Source organism: Nicotiana sylvestris, chromosome 6 (assembly GCF_000393655.2).
Source record: "Nicotiana sylvestris chromosome 6, ASM39365v2, whole genome shotgun sequence".
NCBI lineage: Eukaryota > Viridiplantae > Streptophyta > Magnoliopsida > Solanales > Solanaceae > Nicotiana > Nicotiana sylvestris.
Genome location: NC_091062.1, coordinates 56,906,856 through 56,924,717, shown reverse-complemented (window position 1 = coordinate 56,924,717; position 17,862 = coordinate 56,906,856). Strand labels below are relative to the sequence as shown.

At 37.9% G+C, this 17,862-nt stretch overlaps 1 protein-coding gene across 1 annotated transcript in view; it reads right to left on the bottom strand.

Moving 5' to 3' along the window:
* LOC104246226 (brefeldin A-inhibited guanine nucleotide-exchange protein 5) overlaps positions 1 to 17,862 on the bottom strand; it is a 58,598-nt gene that overhangs the window by 22,629 nt on the left and 18,107 nt on the right. Inside the window, exons 12-25 of the mRNA XM_070150128.1 lie at positions 13,853 to 13,975; positions 13,691 to 13,744; positions 13,521 to 13,603; positions 10,649 to 10,745; positions 10,427 to 10,525; positions 10,131 to 10,331; positions 9,866 to 9,976; positions 9,597 to 9,781; positions 8,317 to 8,943; positions 7,682 to 8,099; positions 6,336 to 6,575; positions 6,132 to 6,255; positions 5,875 to 6,023; positions 5,099 to 5,452 (exon numbers count right to left, since the gene is read on the bottom strand). Of these exons, the coding sequence (XP_070006229.1) occupies positions 5,099 to 5,452; positions 5,875 to 6,023; positions 6,132 to 6,255; positions 6,336 to 6,575; positions 7,682 to 8,099; positions 8,317 to 8,943; positions 9,597 to 9,781; positions 9,866 to 9,976; positions 10,131 to 10,331; positions 10,427 to 10,525; positions 10,649 to 10,745; positions 13,521 to 13,603; positions 13,691 to 13,744; positions 13,853 to 13,975 (2,865 nt within the window). The remainder of the gene's footprint in view (positions 1 to 5,098; positions 5,453 to 5,874; positions 6,024 to 6,131; positions 6,256 to 6,335; positions 6,576 to 7,681; positions 8,100 to 8,316; positions 8,944 to 9,596; positions 9,782 to 9,865; positions 9,977 to 10,130; positions 10,332 to 10,426; positions 10,526 to 10,648; positions 10,746 to 13,520; positions 13,604 to 13,690; positions 13,745 to 13,852; positions 13,976 to 17,862) is intronic.

Here is a 17,862-nt window from a genome sequence, read left to right as displayed (position 1 = left end):
CAAAAGCTAGCTCAAGAGGTGATGATTGCCCAAGTCCATATAAGGAGACCACTCGTCCCTTAATTGTCGATGTGGGACTCAACAGCTACAATTTGGGAACATAATTTTTGTAATGATTCATTATTTTTTAACTTCCTCGCGAATAGCATCTAATAACAAGGAGCGAGGTTGGTTGATGGCATACAAAACCTCCCCTCAACAGCCTTGGTCAAATGGCCAGCATGGTATTCCAAACAAAATTCGAAGCCCCTAAGTTTCGTAATCCAATATTGCTGGGAGGAAGTGTCAATCCGTTGTTCAAGCAAATACTTCAGACTATAGCGGTCAATATGAATAAAAAAGGCTCTCCCCCAAAGGTATGGATGCCAATGTTGTACAGTCGTGGCTAACCCAATCAATTCTCGCTCGTAGGCCACTAAATTTGTGGTGGCGCTCCACCAACTGTCGGTTGAAAAAAGCAATTGGATGGTTGTTTTGTTGAAGAACATCCCTAATACCTCCACCAGAAGGATATTATTCCTCAAAATTCAGCAATTGCAATACCAGGGCAGAAACAAGTGCTTTTTTAATTCGGTACAAGGAGTCAGTGCCTTGTCACTCCAGTGGAAAGAGTTTCGTTTAAGATGCATGTCAATAATGCTGCCAATAACGCATAATCCCTTATAAATCGGCGTTGGTATCCAGTTAAACCCAAAAATCCCCTCAAAGAAGTAATTGACTATGGTTGAGGCTAGTCAGTAAGTGCTTGTATTTTGTTTACATCTACTGAGACACACCTGTCGCAGAAATCACATGACCAAGATATGCTACTTGGGTATCACCAAAGGAGCACTTTGATTGTTTCATATAGAGACGATGGGCACGTAACATGTCAAAAACCACACGCAAATGATACAAATGATCCTCCCATGTCTTGCTATAGATTAAAATATCGTCGAAGAAAACCAACACAAACTTACATAGGCGTACATTGAAGACATCGTTCATCGGTTCATGAGTGCTTGGAACCTTGAAGAAGCATTGGACAATCCAAGAGGCAAGACGAAATTCAAAATGCCCATGATATGTGTGAAAAGCTGATTTATCAATATCTGGTGGATTCATGCGAACCTGATGATAACCAGATTTTAGATCCAGCTTTATGAAGTACTTGGATCCATATAATTCCTCTAATAGTTCCTCCACCACAGGAATAGGGAACTTCTCCTTGATAGTTTTGTCATTAAGCTCCTGATAATCAACACAAAATCACCAAGTACCATCATGCTTCTTGACTAGTAAAACTGGTGATGAAAACGGTGATCTAATACGCCAAACGATCCCTTGTTGTAACATCTATGTGCATTGTCTTTCAATCTCATCCTTCTGCAAATGTGGATAACTATAGGGTCACACAACCACTGGTCCAGTTCTAGGTCCAAAGAGATTCAGTGATCACAATTTCATAAAGGGGGCACCCCTGGAGGTTCGTGAAATAATTCAGCAAACAATTCCTCTAATTTGTAGCAAAACTTGCCTAAATCTTGAATTAAATCGAGTTGATAAATGGTGCAAGGCGGGTCTCACAAGACAATTTGATCGACATTTAAAAACAAAACTCATGGTGAGTGTAGCGAAGTCCCAAAGGATTGGCCCCAAGGTTCATAACCGTTTAACACCTAGCACCATATCAATGTCAGGCAAAGGAATGATAATGAAGTCAACAATAAAAGCAGTATCAATGGAAAATGATACTGTTTGGCACATTCCTTTGCTTTGAACCTTATCATCATTAGCAACTGAAACAGTAACACTTGACTGAAATTGAGGATGTATGTTTAAGAGTTGGGTAGATGTTAAACTGATGAAGTTAAGTGTACTTCCAGAATCTACCAAACCCAGTAGTGATTGCTCTCGTATAACAGCCCTTGCTTGCATGGTTTCTGCACTTTTTTTACCTATAATGGCATGCAAAGAAATAGCAGGTTCGGACTCAACTTCAGCGGTAGCTTCCAGAATCCGCCAACTCCAGCCAAAAAAGTTTCTTATATTTATGCCCAACTGTGTAAGGGTCGTCACAATTATAACATAAGCCCTTTGCCCTTCGTTTTGCCATTTTTGCTCTGGATAATATTTTTATGAAAGGGATTGATGAACTTACTGATTTTGCTTCTTTATTTCCCCCTAATGCAATGCTGCCCGTTGAAAGGAGGTACAGAAGTTTCCATGTTGGGAGAAAAATTGTTCTTATTGCTCTGCCAAGCCCCTTTTTCGTGTCGTTACTTCCTTCAACATTATTTGTTTCTTTTCAAATGCCCTAGCTAAATTCATAGCATGAGCCAAATCTTGTGGGTCCTGTAGTTCCACATCTAGCCGGATGTAATCAGCCAACCCAACAGTGAACAAGCTTACTTGTTGATCAATGCGAACATCCTTGCTTGCTAGTGCCAAGCGTTCCTGGAACAGTCGTCAGTATTCCTCAACTGAGTCTGTTTGTTTCAAGTTGACAGCTCTCCCAGGGGATTGCTTCGGGCGGGTGGTCCGAAACAGAGAGTGCAACAATCCTTCAATTCTACCCAACTCATGGAAGGATTCTCAAACTCTAGATGATGGTACCATAATTGTGCCTTACCTAGCATATGGAATGTAGCTAATCCCATCTTGTCTTCCTCACGTATATGCTGATTAGAGAAAAACTTCTCGCATCGATGTAGCCAAATTAACGAATCTGTAGAACCATCAAAAGTAGGAAAATCCAGTTTGGTATATCTGGGAACCACCCCACTTCTAGTAAGTGGCTGAAAATTGGTTCGCTTTAGTTGAGTTTGTCCCAAGTTGTGGCTGCTAGCAGTTCCATCAACGTCCTTATTAGTGCTATGATTCAAGAGAACCACTACAATATTCAAATATTCCTAATGATCATGTCTAATAAGTGAAATTTCCAACAAACTAGGAAACTTTCCATATTCATGTAACTCAACTTCTGTATAAGGAGCTCTCTTGCATGCAGAGATTTTCTCTCCTCTCTTTGCTTTTCACATGGTATCAAAGTTTCAATGATCTTTGTAGAGACCCAATTAACGTTCGCTTACTGGAGGAGGCTTTACATCGTCGCCCAACCAAAGTTTTTCTCTCTTTATATAACATTACTATTCTGGTCCATTTCCTACCATGTTTTCCAACATCTTTTTCCGTGGTTTATTCTACGTGCCTCATGCAACATGAATTGTCAAGGGCTAATGCTATCCTTCCACCTCATTTGACCCACAAACCAATACTACACATTTGTCTAGTTATGAAACTATGTCAACCAACATATCACATTAGCAATATAAGTCAGTTGACAGGTCAAGTCAGTAGTCTACATTGTTCCAGTTAGAAGCCCACGTCAGCTGACCTTTTGAAACAACAACCACTTCATCCCCATTAGTGTCGTGTCCTTGTGCAGAAAAGAAACTATCATGGCCAAGCTAGCATGATATCATCATACATGTCTTCAAGTTTGGTCATATCTCATGATTTTATGGTAGCGCCACCGCTTAGTCTTATGGCAGCACCAAGTCAATTTTGTTCTGGCAATACTATTTCAATAATACTATCCAAACTACTGTTCCTTCAACAGTAATTTTTTCCAACATACTCAACTTGAATTTCTAGTTTTTATTTGCAAACTGAAGTTGTTAGACCACCTTGAGTTTGACGGGAAGTGCAATAGAAACTTGTGTTTGATAAAAAGCAAATGATTCTTTATAAACCGTAAAAACCAACGAAGTGGAACCTCCTCCATTAAAGTCCAACTATGCACATGCCATTTATAATTGAAGGTGAATATCCGTACGTAGTGAGACCGCAAATTTGCCTAAGTCAAATAGGAACATGTATGTCCCTAGACATTCTAACTTTCTCAAGCAATTACGAGAGAGAAGTAAGCTTTTTGTTTTTTTCTAACAACAAGAGCGAAGTAAGCTTGAAGAAACTGAAATGATCAAAAGCGAATTAGTAGCTTTTTGGAGTTAAGCAAAAGCATCACAAATGGAACATGCTGCTAGCACAAAATTGATCTTGAGAGAAGGTGAATTTGGCTGTAGTAGCATGAATAATTCATTAGTAGTCATTGCGCAAGTAGCACTCCTTTCTTTCCAAGTTACAGCTCATGGCACTATTTATCGTGGTCAACAAAAGAGAAAAGCTTAACCTTTTCTTGTTCAAATTCATCTTCAACAGTTCTCCTAATACTATTCTAAAGCAATCCATGATATTCTATATGGATGGCAGGAAATTGTAGCAGATGTACAAAATTAAATTATGTTGTTTCCTTTGATCAGAAACTTAAGCATCTTCGACCAATACTTCAATAAGTAAGCAACTTAAGGTAAGCTACATATGGCGCACAAAATTAAAGACAACATTTCCCTAGGAAAGGGGCATAAGAAGGCCGAGTTTACAAGCAATCTATGTTCGCAAAGGTTGAGGTCCACCAAATGGGTACAAAGTACTTGGATTGACACATTAGTTTTGTTTTATAGATCAATTGGCACACCGGTAAAGCCTAGTAAAGTTGCAAATGTAACTAAGCTAGATGTCAGTTAATCGGGCAACATGCTTATCAATTGATACAAATACTTGATTACACAATGAAGCAAACATCTAAATTGGAGAACGTTGGCCAAAGGATATGATGCAAGTGCATGGTTACAATAGTCGAAAGGTATTAGATATCAAGCAAATGCTAAAGCATACTTGGAAGAGACAACACAGACATAACAGGGGAAACACCCCCGCATAGTACGATCTGGGAGATAAGAAACGAGTTAGAAGATGCCAATCATACATTTCAGTAACACATACCCAAGTCATTTCGCAAATAATTACTCATTTAGACGGTCAGATATTGGACTTGACCACTTTATATGTAACAATTTAGGATAATCTAGCCTTCAGCTATGTTTCTCGGACTCTCCGAAAATGTCGCCGGATGCATGAAGGTTCCTCCAAAAGTAGTGCACTTTTGGAGGATTGCGGCAGAATTTTGGAGAGTCCGCACAACATAGGCCTTCAGAAGTTGCAGCTAATAAACATGATAGTAATATACCCATTCCTTGGCAACCAATCATCATACCTTGTAAAAAGTGTTGAACAGGTTGCACAGCAGTTGGAGTGAATGAATGCTACTTTCACGCGGCCATTCATCAGTAGAGCTCAGATTCTCTTTTCCAGCATGTCTTACATGATCAAAAATGGGAAATAGCACGCGGTGGAAAATGTTCTCCCAAAATGTGGATGAAAATTTGCCACCTCTCTCGTTCAGCAAATCGAATAGAACCTCAAGTGCACAGTTTCTGACCTCTGGTCTAGGATCAGAGGTCAGATCAGATAGACCAGCCAGCATTGGGAACCAAAAATGCTCTGTGACATCGTAAGTCACATCTTCACTGGTGTCAACGGGCTTCAAAGCACCACCGGGTATAAGGCCCTGAAATTCATTTCCACACCGAGTAAGATCAGCATAAACTTATGCAACTTCTATAGGGAATAACAGAGCATTGAAAACTCAACTGAGCGTTAAATCGCAAGCATGTAGATGGTTATCTAAAATAAGAGAAGATATCTACATATTACACCTGAAAAGAGTTATCAAAAATATCGCACGTATCCCATTTATCATAATTAGATATATTTTATTCATTTTAAAATAGATAGACTTTCTGAGATACTCCATTTTAGTGATTCTTACAACATTTTAAAATTTAAGGTTAATTTTCACAATTATCTTAGGTCCCGTTACGCGGAAAATCAGCTGTCATAAGCCATATTTACATACTTATAACAATAAATTGAAGACCAAATAACAAAGAAAATGGAATCGACAAGTAGGTGGAAGCCCAGATGACAAACCTCTGCAAGACGATCCTCACAAATGCGAAGTAGTGCAATTGCTTTCAAGCTGATTCTGTGAGAGGTCTTGTTGTTTGCAAATCTGATCAAGCAATTGACACAGTCCATGAAGCAATCTCCAACTACTTGATCAAAGTGCTCCAATATAACTGCAAGATTATTTCAATGTTCAGACTACAACGAAATCTTCCATAATGGAATCTGAAAAGTGAGAAGCATACAGAAGAAATTTTAAAATAGAATGAACCGATCCATACCCTGCTCAACATTCTCAAAAGCACTTTCAACAATTGGCTCTAGATCATCATCTGCAGCAGCTGTGAATATCATGAACACACTTCGCCAACCAGACTTAATACTTCCTACCTTTGACTTTATCATCTGCTACCAAGTAGGAATTAGTATATTTTCAAACAAAAGTAAGCCAAGAAACTAAGGAAAAAGAAATGAAGCACACATACTTGCACAATGCAATCCACAATGAGTCTCCTTATAGTTTCACTTCGACTGCTTCTCATAAGAACGACAAACGGTTTTAAAATATCATTCTGGAAGGTAAAATTGGCAAGTTCAGCGCGCTCCAAATACTTCATACCAAGTTGCCGAAGAGAATCTATGGCATACATAGCAACTTTTTCTTCAGGATGGCTCCCAGCAAAAATAAAATGAGTAGCCAGAACAGACCATATTCTTGCCCAAACCTGGAAAGTCATTATAGACAACATATTAGGGAGATGCGAGGCGGTTATCATCAATGAATTAATTCACTGGCACTTACAAAAGTATGCACCATCTAGTTATCAATATTAAGCTGATTCCTATTGTGCCACAAGAGATGCAGCTCCATAGCTAAATGAACTTCAAAGAATTATTAATACTAATCATCCAATTGGCTATTAGAGGTGGAAACACACCCACTTTTGCTCATAACTCATAAGGTTCTTTACGCAATCAAATAAATCAACTAATATTCAGAAAAGCAAATGTATACCAAATAGCTTTGCTGGTGGAAGGTAGCAAGGACCATATGGAATAGTCGAAGTGCAAGCAAGTCGGTGTGGACACCATTGCTATCAAAAGATATAACTTTCTATTCAAATAAATTAATGCTTATTAAGAATGTTCCCGTCCATCATTTTTAGTTTACAACATTATTCCTTTTATCAAAATAATTGCTTCCATTTCAAGTGGATTCCAAGCTAGTTGTTTCATGTTCCTGTTGTCTCTGCAAAATATATAAAGAAGTGCATAGCAGAAGAGTAAAATTGGTCCAATTTTCACTTTCTAACGTGTTAAAAAAAGATTGAAATGCATTGATAGCCATACATTCGAGTGAGCTCCACTTTGGCACTAATATAAATATATTGCACTCTTTTTCTGATAAGTAACACAAATATATTACACTCCTGCAGAATAAAACAACCAAAGACACGTACAATCGTCATAAAATTCAAATATATATTCATTTGAAATAAGAAGATATGAAAAAGAATAGATTAGAACTATACATTGATGAGTATAACAAATTGTTGATTTTGTTAGTGTCCCCTAAGTAAATCAAGGGCAAAGAGAATAATTCCACAAGCACAATAAATTACATATTTCTAATACATTTAAGTTTTAATATAATCATCCGTTGAGCCACAATCCAGAACTGAACTAAGCATTATTTGTCATTAGCGTTGAGTAGCACTAGGCAACAAGAGGTAAAGAGATGGATAACTAAATAGTACAACCAAATCACCTGTCATGTCAATGTCAAAAATTTACCCAACACTACTAGCACTTAAATGGGTGGAGCTATTACCATTCGTATGCGAGCCATGTTGTAATAGCTGATCTCAACAAGTTTTTGCAAGCTGAAAACACGTGCAGGATATTGTCTTAATTCCTCAGCTGAGACTTTACACAAACCACTGAAAAATTCAACCACTGATTCACTGGGCAGTTTAACACTATTCACAAACACTTGCTCAGTAGGTTTTCCAGTCAAGTCTCTAAGAGATTGAAGCAGAGCATCTCTGGAAATTTGGTTAGATCCTTGCATAACTGTTGCTGCCATTGAAGGATTAGTTACTATAAACTCAAGCCGGGAAATGCACTCAAGCACCGCAATCCATGTATCTTGCAAAGCTTCAGCATCTGAATCACATATAGTCAACAGAGTCCGTAGTGCTTCCACATTTTTACTTTTCATATCCCTTGGTACATGTAAAAGATTAAGTCTGCAATGAAAGTGCAAAAGCTGTTTCAATATCTAATCTGGAAAGCATAAATTTTATCCTCCTCCATCACCAAATCCACTCCACCTGACCCAGCCCAGAATCTAGAAGACAAAAAAGCTAACTTTGGGAATTAAATACTAACTTGGTCCAAGCAGCCTTGATTATAACTCTTTATTACACTGAAAGAGTGAAATTAACAGACACGGCCAAAGATTACCTAAGAAGAGTCGTCAAAAATGCGTATCGCATGGTGTCCATTCCAAGAACATGTGTGATGTGTATTCCGGTTTTAAATCCTTCCATGCAAACACCAACACGTGCTTTATTATCTCCTTCCTCCATAAGAACAGCTAAAGTGGCGAGCAGCGGCCACCCTAGAGCTTCAATCATTGGACGTACAAGTTTGATATTATGTGAAGTATAAAAGACTCCTCTTTTTCCTGCTTGATTTCGGAAAATAGCCTGTGTTTGCTTGATGATAGCCTCGCTTTCGGATTTTGGGTCAATTGAAGATCTGCTTCTAGGCAGTGCAAGATTGAGAATATTGACAAGGCGTCCTCTCTCCTCAGATTCAGGCTTCTGCTTGCTACTTTTCGCGAGGCCAGTAGGATCATCTTTCATCTTTATCTCCTCTTTAACAATTGAATCATAGATCTCCTCCAAAAGTTCCTTTGGAGCACAATCTTCTGCTTCATCAGTGGCATTCATACGTACAAAATCATCCTTTGACATTTTTGGCCAGACCATCGGGTTGTGAGCATCAGTATTCAGCATTATAACTGCATATGCTAGAACATACGCTGTGTCTGCATTCTTGAATAGACCAGGATTATCTGCACAGTAACTGTCAATAGACATTGTCATGAGTGATAGATATGGATTACCAGAGCAAGTAACTAATCCATCACGTGTTTCAGAAACACCTTTTGCAGAAACCAAGTGGCTAAGTATATACCAGTTTCAAGTCCTCATCTAGAATGAACAGCTTTGATCATTGGCACTTATTTTTCTCCAATTTTTTGCTACTCAACATGACATAAATTCAGATACATGTTTGTCCACAAAAATAGTTCTAATCTCTAATCCTATGCCACAAAGGACAACCACAACATCAACGTTTCTAGAAAAGTTTTTTCTTTTGATAAATGACAAGCTTTGTTACTTGTTTACTGCACTAGGCAGAACTCCGTAGATCAGTTTATTTGAGGACTCAGACATGATGCAGAAGGAGATCCACTATTTCTCTAGACAAAAAGTATGAGCTGGCGAAGAGATCAATCATGTTGAAAGACTCTCAATTACTTTGTTTTTTTGTTTATCCTCTGCAGTCTTATCTTGTTAGTGGTTACTCATCTTTCAAAAGTATATCACAGAAGGACAATATCTCAAAGAATGAAAAACAGGTACAAATTCCCATTGCTCGGCAAACATGTGCATAATGTATTCACAAAAGGACAACATCTTAATGATATTGGGAACTTCAAATAAATGCCTTACCGCTCTGCAAACTTTTCCATAATGCGATCTATCTTCTGAGCTTCCCCTGGAAGCCGAAACCCTTTAAGAAACTCACGAATTGCCAAATCAAATTTCATTCCAGAAAAATTCATTGAGTCAACATAAGCATGCATGACAGCAACAGGAAACTCCTCATGCTGGCCCAAGTAGTCACCAATCATAGCCTGAAACTCCAGTATAGTTAGAATTTCTATTCAAGTCAATTAAAAGGCAAAACGGGAACACAAAGGACATAGATGGTACTTTACCTTGTCCAAGCTAGGAGTACTTCTGAGAAATTGAGCAACTGAAGTAGGTGAGTTTTCAACCAGCCCATTTGATATTAGATGTTCAATTCCCTTAGTGGGTTTTCGATTGAACTGCATTATTTCGAAGAAACAAACACTAATAGTCCAGCCCAAGCACATACCAGTATGCAAAACGCAGCAAAATAGATACTTTATCCAAATAGATAGTAAAACAGCAGCCTCAAAAGCTGATAACTTTCGGTGAGAATTGGCCAAAAAGACATACTTCAGATATAGCTGCTTCAACAGTAGATTTGTGGGCCTTCAATTTCTCAAAGTTACTAGGCAAATCATCCACGTCTCTCATCTTATCAGGGTCTCCTTTTGAAGTTTCTTCTTCAGAAGACTGATTCCTGTTGTGCAGCCTTTCTGACTCTGTCCAACACTTCTCCCAGTCGACAAGAGATTTTAGCACATTTACAAGACACTGTAAAGGACGAGATCAGAAACGAAAGTGTAAGGGTTAAGTATAATATTGAAATTCCACCGATAACTCAAGAAGAAGGTATTATAAAGAGATGCCTGAAGAGAAGATGCTTTGATTGATGCTATCTGGGATGTAGCAACTGAACTTGGCTCAGTATTTTGTGTTCCTTGTGCAATTTTAGATAATGTGGTAACCTATAACAGAAACACATGAGGATATTTAGGTCATACAGTTGTTACAAAACAAAGACATAGCAAAGCCAACCTCTTTCAGAGACAGAAATAGAGAGAGAGAGAGAGAGAGAGAGAGAGAGAGACCATTCGTTCAAACAAATTAGGTGCTTGGAGATCACAATCATAGTTCACATAAAGGTCAACAAGCATCTGAGGATTCTTGCAAACTTTCTCTAGCATCCTGTAAAAACAGTTACGACAAAGACTGTAATGTTGTTGTACTAGTTTGCATGCATGTGGTTATTAACACAAGAACAAGGTAATCCATCTATCTACTTTGTTTAATAATAGCACAAGACTATTTTCCTGGGTGCTAAACAAAAGACATTAATTTGAACAGCTTTAAACAATCTAATGCTGGTGTGGTGCCATCAAATATAACTTTTATAATCATGATTACACCCCGAATGCCATACTTGTACAAAAAGTTAATATTCGAGATTTGTGAAAAAACTAGCCTGTGACTGATATCTTATCCAAGATAATGTGTACACTTTCCATTCAAACAAGTAAAAGAAAAAAAAAAAAGACACATCATACAAGCGGGCTACATTAGGTTTGCGGTATAGAAGTAGAAATTTAGAGGTCTGATTCAACCTGTATATTTAGGTTGGGATTTCAAGGTTTTATATTGTTTTTTAACGTTTATATGTTTTATCATTGTTTCGAGTTAGGGCTTAGGTTTTTTCTGTTTTTGATAAGTTGAAGTGATTATTAGTAGCAATTAAGCAGTTATAGTCATACTACAGTGTTTAGAGTTGGCACTTAAGTTTTCTTTTTAAAAAATTTTGACAAGTCAAAAGTGTAAATTTAGCAATCTTTTTAACTCAGAATATTTGAGGAAGTTCAACTATATTTGTAAGTATGGGTCTCTAAAGAGTTTTCTCTAGTTACTTTATGCCTCATGGCTCAGACGAAACGAGACAGCCTTTTGTAGATTCATTTTCCCATGCTGTGTTGATTCACATGGGAAATATAATGCTTTTGGTATTTATCCTTCCTTCTTTGCCATTAAGAATCTTCTCCATTATCTACTGCACCACAAGATATCATTTCCATATTTTCTGCTTATTTGAAGATTTTAGATCATGTGATCTTTCTTAGTAGACATAACACATGGTCAGCTTCTTTGCAATTTTAATAAGCTTAATCAATAGCAAAAGATAATAGATTCCCCGATAAAGATGATAATCAGACAATCAGAAATTAATTTGTTACCAAACAATCAGAATTCAGTTTATCCATATAAACATATCAGCTCATCTACACTGGTGCATGCATCCTGTGAGCACAAATATACATCAAACAAAGGTGAAGGGAGTTCTCCACTCGGTCAAAGGCTCCTGTCCGGCTCCCTCCAAACTATCCACGTGGTAGCACGCAAAGCCAGCAACTACATTTGGCATCTCTACTGGTATGATATCAAGAATGTATTTCTCCAAGGTAACATTTAATGAAGAGGTCTATATGGAGCAACCATCTAACTTTGTGCCTAAGGAAAGAAAGGTCTAGTATGTGAAGGCAACGGTCACTCCATAATCTGAAAGAGTCCTTACTAGCTTAGGTTGGACATTTCAATTCTGTGGTTCAGCAGTTTGGATCAGACCATTTTATATCAGCGCTCTACACAAGGTCAGTTTCCGTAAGTTGTTGCTTGTGTACATGAGAATTATTACAGGAGATGACCAAGAAAGTTTGAGATACCAAGGCACTTTACTCACTTCCAGATCAAAGACCTTGGAACAACTAAATACTTTTTGGACATATCGGTAAATCTGGTATGCTCATCTCATAAGAGAAATATGCTCTGGACATCATAAAGGAAACCAACATGATTGAGCATCTGTCAATTGACTCACCTATGGACCCTAATGTCAAGCTCCTTTCGAGACGAGAACCTTTAGTGTACATCCAAGCTGCTATGGGAGATTGGATGGTAAGTTGAACTATTACATCTCTGAATATATTTTTTCTACTTTAGTGTTGTCAGTCAAGTTTAGCAACATCATTGTGTTGTCCTTCAAATGTATAAAGGTCATAAACCAAGGGCGGACCCACATTGGTTGAAGCGGGTTCAACTGAACCCACTTCGTAAATATTTTTACTATTTTTATGTGAAAATTATTTTTCAAAGAAAAACATCTGTATAAGATTAAAGCGGTTGAACCACTTAAACAAAGTTGTGCTTTGATCGGATGGTCCAAGCGGGTTCAAACTTTGTGATGGTCGCGGGTTCGAATCCAAGCTACAATTGTTTTTGGTTTCTTTCTCTCTTTCTCAAAATGTTGGACAGCTTATCTGACAGTTTTTGTCCTTGCACTTCTTCTTTTCTATCTTTTACTGTTTACTTAGTGTCGTTCCATTTTGGAATTTCTATATGAATTTTTTAATTTTGCTTAGCTCTTCTATTGTTTTTTTTTTGTTAAGTGTTAGTGCAAATTAAATTAAAATTAATAAATAAGTAGACTTTAGTATTTTTAATATCATCAAACAGATGTTTGTTAGAGTAAAATTTTCTAAAGTTCAACAAAATGTTAAATTGTAAAGGTAAATGGTTCTATTTATATATATAGTGTTCTTTTTCTTCTTTTTTTCTTTTTTTGGAAAAACAGTGTAGCTTGAAAACGAAATAAAGAGCTTTGGGCAAATTTTCTTTTAGGGTTTTGTTACGAACCACAATAAAAAGCACTAGGTAAACATGTTTGTTTGTTAATTAAGTGTCACTTTTGTTGTCGATTATTTTTGAGAACTTCAATATATATGTCTGAACCGGCTTGCATAAAAGTCTGGGTACGCCACTGTCATAAACAACATGAAAACTGAGAATACTGAGTATCCCGTGCATAGTTTGGTGTAAATATATCTATTGGAAAAAGTAAAAGGCACAATGAGGTTAACAAATCAAGTATAACAGTTATGTAATTAGAAACTATTCTCATTTAAACAAAAATCATACCGTGGAACACTCATTTTCGCATTCAGATCTGTGCCATCCAGTGGACGTAGGACAATTAAGGGAAAGAAAATACCAATTTCACCCTGAAAATAAATTTTATAATTTGCAAACCTCTCAAAATTTTGAAATATATACCTCAATCTTCAATAGGAAGTGCATACACAGCATACCTTGAGACATTCCCTGAATCGCAACAAAAGGACCGAGAAAATTCCTGTAGCATACTGTCAAATTATGTGCACAACTATTAGTAATTTAAACATCGAAGAGTTTCGAAAGAAAAAAGACATTAAAAGCATGGGCGCATAGTTTCAGAAAGCAAAATGGCTAACCTGGAAGATGGTAGGTGATTGTGAAACTGATGCTCTTAGTAAAACATATGAAAGATAAGCCTTGACGGAGTCCATAAACTGAAAGTTTTTTGTGAAAGAGTCACTAACTCCCTCCAAAAGACCCTGCAAATTAGATTATGCAAAAATATTTAGTGGAAGACGAGGATTCCTGTCAATTGCACCTAAGAGGTCAAGGGTATGATGTTAAGATTTACACTGGAACAGATCCCGGTGATGAAGAAATAGACAACAAGATGGAACAGAAGATGCCAACATTTATACAAGAAAAACGCTTTAAAAAGATATCCAGTAAAACATACTTAGGGCTAGAAAAGCATTTTGAAGGTCGCCAATAACATCGGATCCAAATTAAACCAATTCGACAGCCTTTCCAGTGATACTTGATTTTAAAAATGGAAAAAGTATTTGGCGAATTTACAGCAAATCCTAGTTATATTCTCTGAAACTTTTTCGGATAAGTCAACCACCAACTCCTAGTTTCCTACGTAGATCAAAGAACTGAATATATGAGAATGTTTTTCTTTTTTCCTTTTTATATTTTGGACTACGAACTAACATATTCCCAGCTTCAAACGAGATAGCAATTGTGTTAAACCGCTTTCATTTTACAACTTCAAGCCTTAACTTCTCATGTTGTGCAGTTTGGAGTTCATCGCCTTACTGCTCTGGTTCGCTTCAGAATGGACAACTGCAGCTTTTCTGATTTTCTTTTAGGGACTTGGATTTGCTAGCCTTGAATTGGTTATGAAAAATGGAAAGCCCAATCTATCACTCTAGCTTTGGTTTTGTGTAGCTAATAATAGAAAGTAGAAACACAAAAGAGAGACTGAAAGAAACTTTAACATTCCAACAACCGGTTGCGTTAAATAATTAATATTTTCTTAATGTTTCTAGTGTTAGTGGTGACATAACTACAGTAAGTTGACTAGTTATTTCTGGTCTATCTCCAGTGAGCTTTAGATTGCAAATGCTGTTTTTACAAGTTTTTAGGCAATGTCTGTTCTGACGATTTCAAAAAATGAGTTTGCAAACTCAATTTTTCATTTTTTTCATTTTTTCAGAACAAAATTGCACGTTAACTTAAATCTTGTATACCCAACATGAAATGTGATCGAAAATCATGATATGCCCATCGAGGTTGAAATGAGCTATAGGGGAGTGTTAAATAGTTAGTAATGTATAGTGTCCCACATTGGGAAGTAGAAACCTATTATTATGTAATCATTGTATATAAATAGTGCATTATACAACACTTTAGACATAATTAATAAAACTTTTCCGTGTTATACTTCTCACATGGTATCAGAGCACCCTTGAGAAACTCCGGAAAGGTCGGACAGTCGTTGTGCATCAACTTTCGGCGACTTTTTCCCGATCTGATCGTGTTCCTTTTGGTGAGTGTCGTGCTAAAACCAACACCACCAACATGCTTGGAAGGCTCCGGGGACCAAAGCCGAAGAAACCATACCGGCAGAAGACCTGCCACGCGCCAGAACCTCTGGCGCCAGCAACGCGTCTGTCACACGCGTTGGCACGTGAGCCCTTTTCCAGCCAGTTTTTGGCGAAACTCCTTTGGGACAGTTGGCTCGCGAGGTGATTCCGAGCCTACCAGTCCAAGTTACACCAAATTCCGACAACTTTTTGTATTTGCCGCGACTATTTGCAGATTCTGACGACGATTCAGTTTTCGACGAGAGAGTGTTTTTTCTTCACTGTTCCTATGAGCTTTTTATTGTTCTTCATTGTCTGTGCTATTTGGTCCAACAATGTCTTTGGGACTTGATGTTTTTGGTTCTAAAAGCACGGGTTCTAGAAATTCAAGTTTGATGATTACTTCGGAACCCTTAATGGGAAGTTCAAACCACTTAGACTGGGCTTCTTCTGTTGAGTTATGGTGCAAGGGTCAAGGTGTTCAAGATCACCTAACCAAGAAGACTAGTGATGGAAATGAAAAAGCCAAACCACTCCGGGAGAAATTTGATGCTCAATTATGTAGTTTGTTGTCGTAATCGATTAATTCCAAGATAACGCCTTTGTTTCGTCCATTCCAGACATGTTATTCAGTTTGGGAGAAGGCTCATACTTCATACACTAATGACATCTCGTTTTTATGATGTGATATTTCGAATGACAAACTTAAAGAAACAGGAGTTGGATATGTCTACCTACTGGGACAGGTGCAGGTAGTTATGGAGGAATTTGAGAAGTTGATATCAGTCACTGCTAGTACTGAAAAACAACAAAAGCAATCACAGAAATGTTTCTAGTTCTTACACTTGCTGGACTGCCTAATAACCTTGACTCGGTGAGAGACCAAATTTTGGCTAGTCTTTCGGTCCCTACAGTTGATGAACTATTCTCTCGATTGCTTCGTCTTGTTGCGCCACCTAGTCACACAATGGTCTCACCACCAACTGTTGATTCTTCTATTCTCGCATCTCAGACAATGGAAAATCGAACATCTCAGGCTATGGAGAATCGACGAGGAGGAGGTTGTTTTGGGAGATCTCGACCCAAGTGTTCTTATTGTAATAAACTTGAACACACTCGTGAAAAGTGTTATTCTTTACATGGTCAACCACCTAGAAACGCTCATGTTGCTCAGACCGAGACTATAGGTAATCAGGGATTTTCTTTATCTGGAGGGGAATATAATGAAATCCTTCAGTATTGACCCAGTAAGCAAACAACTCCACAAGTAGCCTCAGTTGCTTAGAGTGATACTCCTGTTGCTGATAATTCTTTTGCTTGTGTTTCTCAGTCTAGTACTCTTGGACCGTAGGTCATGGACTCAAGAGCTTCTGATCATATCTCGGGTAATAAATCACTTTTGTCGAATATTATGTATTCACAATCTCCTCCTACATCCCCAGCCACAAGGCCATCACTCTTGACTTATCATCGTCATCTACGTCTAGCATCAGGCCTAGATGATTCACGTCCTGCATCAAATTCTGCACCTACTGCGGACTTGTCTCATCCTAGTCCACCAATTGCACTTCGAAAAGGTGTACGATCCACACTTAATCCTAATCCCCATTATGTCGTTTTAAGTTACCATCGCCAGTCATCACCTTATTATGATTTTGTATCATCTTTGTCCATTGTTTCCATGCCTAAGTCTACTGGTGAGGTACTATCTCATCCAGGATGGCGACAGGCTATGGTTGATAAGATGTCTGCTTTACATGCAAGTGGCAATTGGGAGCTTGTTCTTCTTCCTTCAGGTAAGTCTATTATTGGTTGTCGTTGGGTTTATGCAGTCAAAGTCGGCCCGTATGGCCAGGTTGATTGGCTTAAGGCTCATCTTGTTGCAAAAGGATACACCCAGATATTTGGGTTTGGTAATAGTGACACTTTCTCTCCCGTGGCTAAAGTAGCATTTGTTCGCCTCTTTTTGTCTAAGGATGTTGTTCGGTTTAAGTTAGACATTAAGAATGTTCTTCTCCACGGTGATCTTGAGGAAAAAGTTTATATGGAGCAACTGTCTGGTTTTGTTGCTCAGGGGAAGTCTAGTGGTCTTGTATGCCGATTTTGCAGGTCACCTCTATGGTTTGACACAGTCTCCTCGAGCTTGGTTTGGTAAGTTTAGCTAGCGTTATCAAAGGCGTGCTTAAGCCCTAAAGCGAGGCTCAAAATAGGTTGAGCACTTCGCCTTGCTCAACGGGCGCTTTAGTGCTATCATCAAGGCTCTAAGGCATATATTTCCTAGCCAATAAGTGTAATCCTGAAAAGTCAACACTAAACAATTGATATTTCACTTTATCGTAAATTTCTTCAATTTCTTTGTTCATATATTTAATATTCATGTTTATAGATATTAGTCTTGGACTACACATACATATTTGTAGTTTTTTTTTTCCAATTGCGGCTTTCTTCATTAAAGCCTACGCTTTGTTTGGCGCTTTGCGCTTAAAGCCCAATAGGCCTTAGAGCTTTTATTGCGCTTTTCACCTTTAATAACACTGAATTCAGCACATTTATTCAGG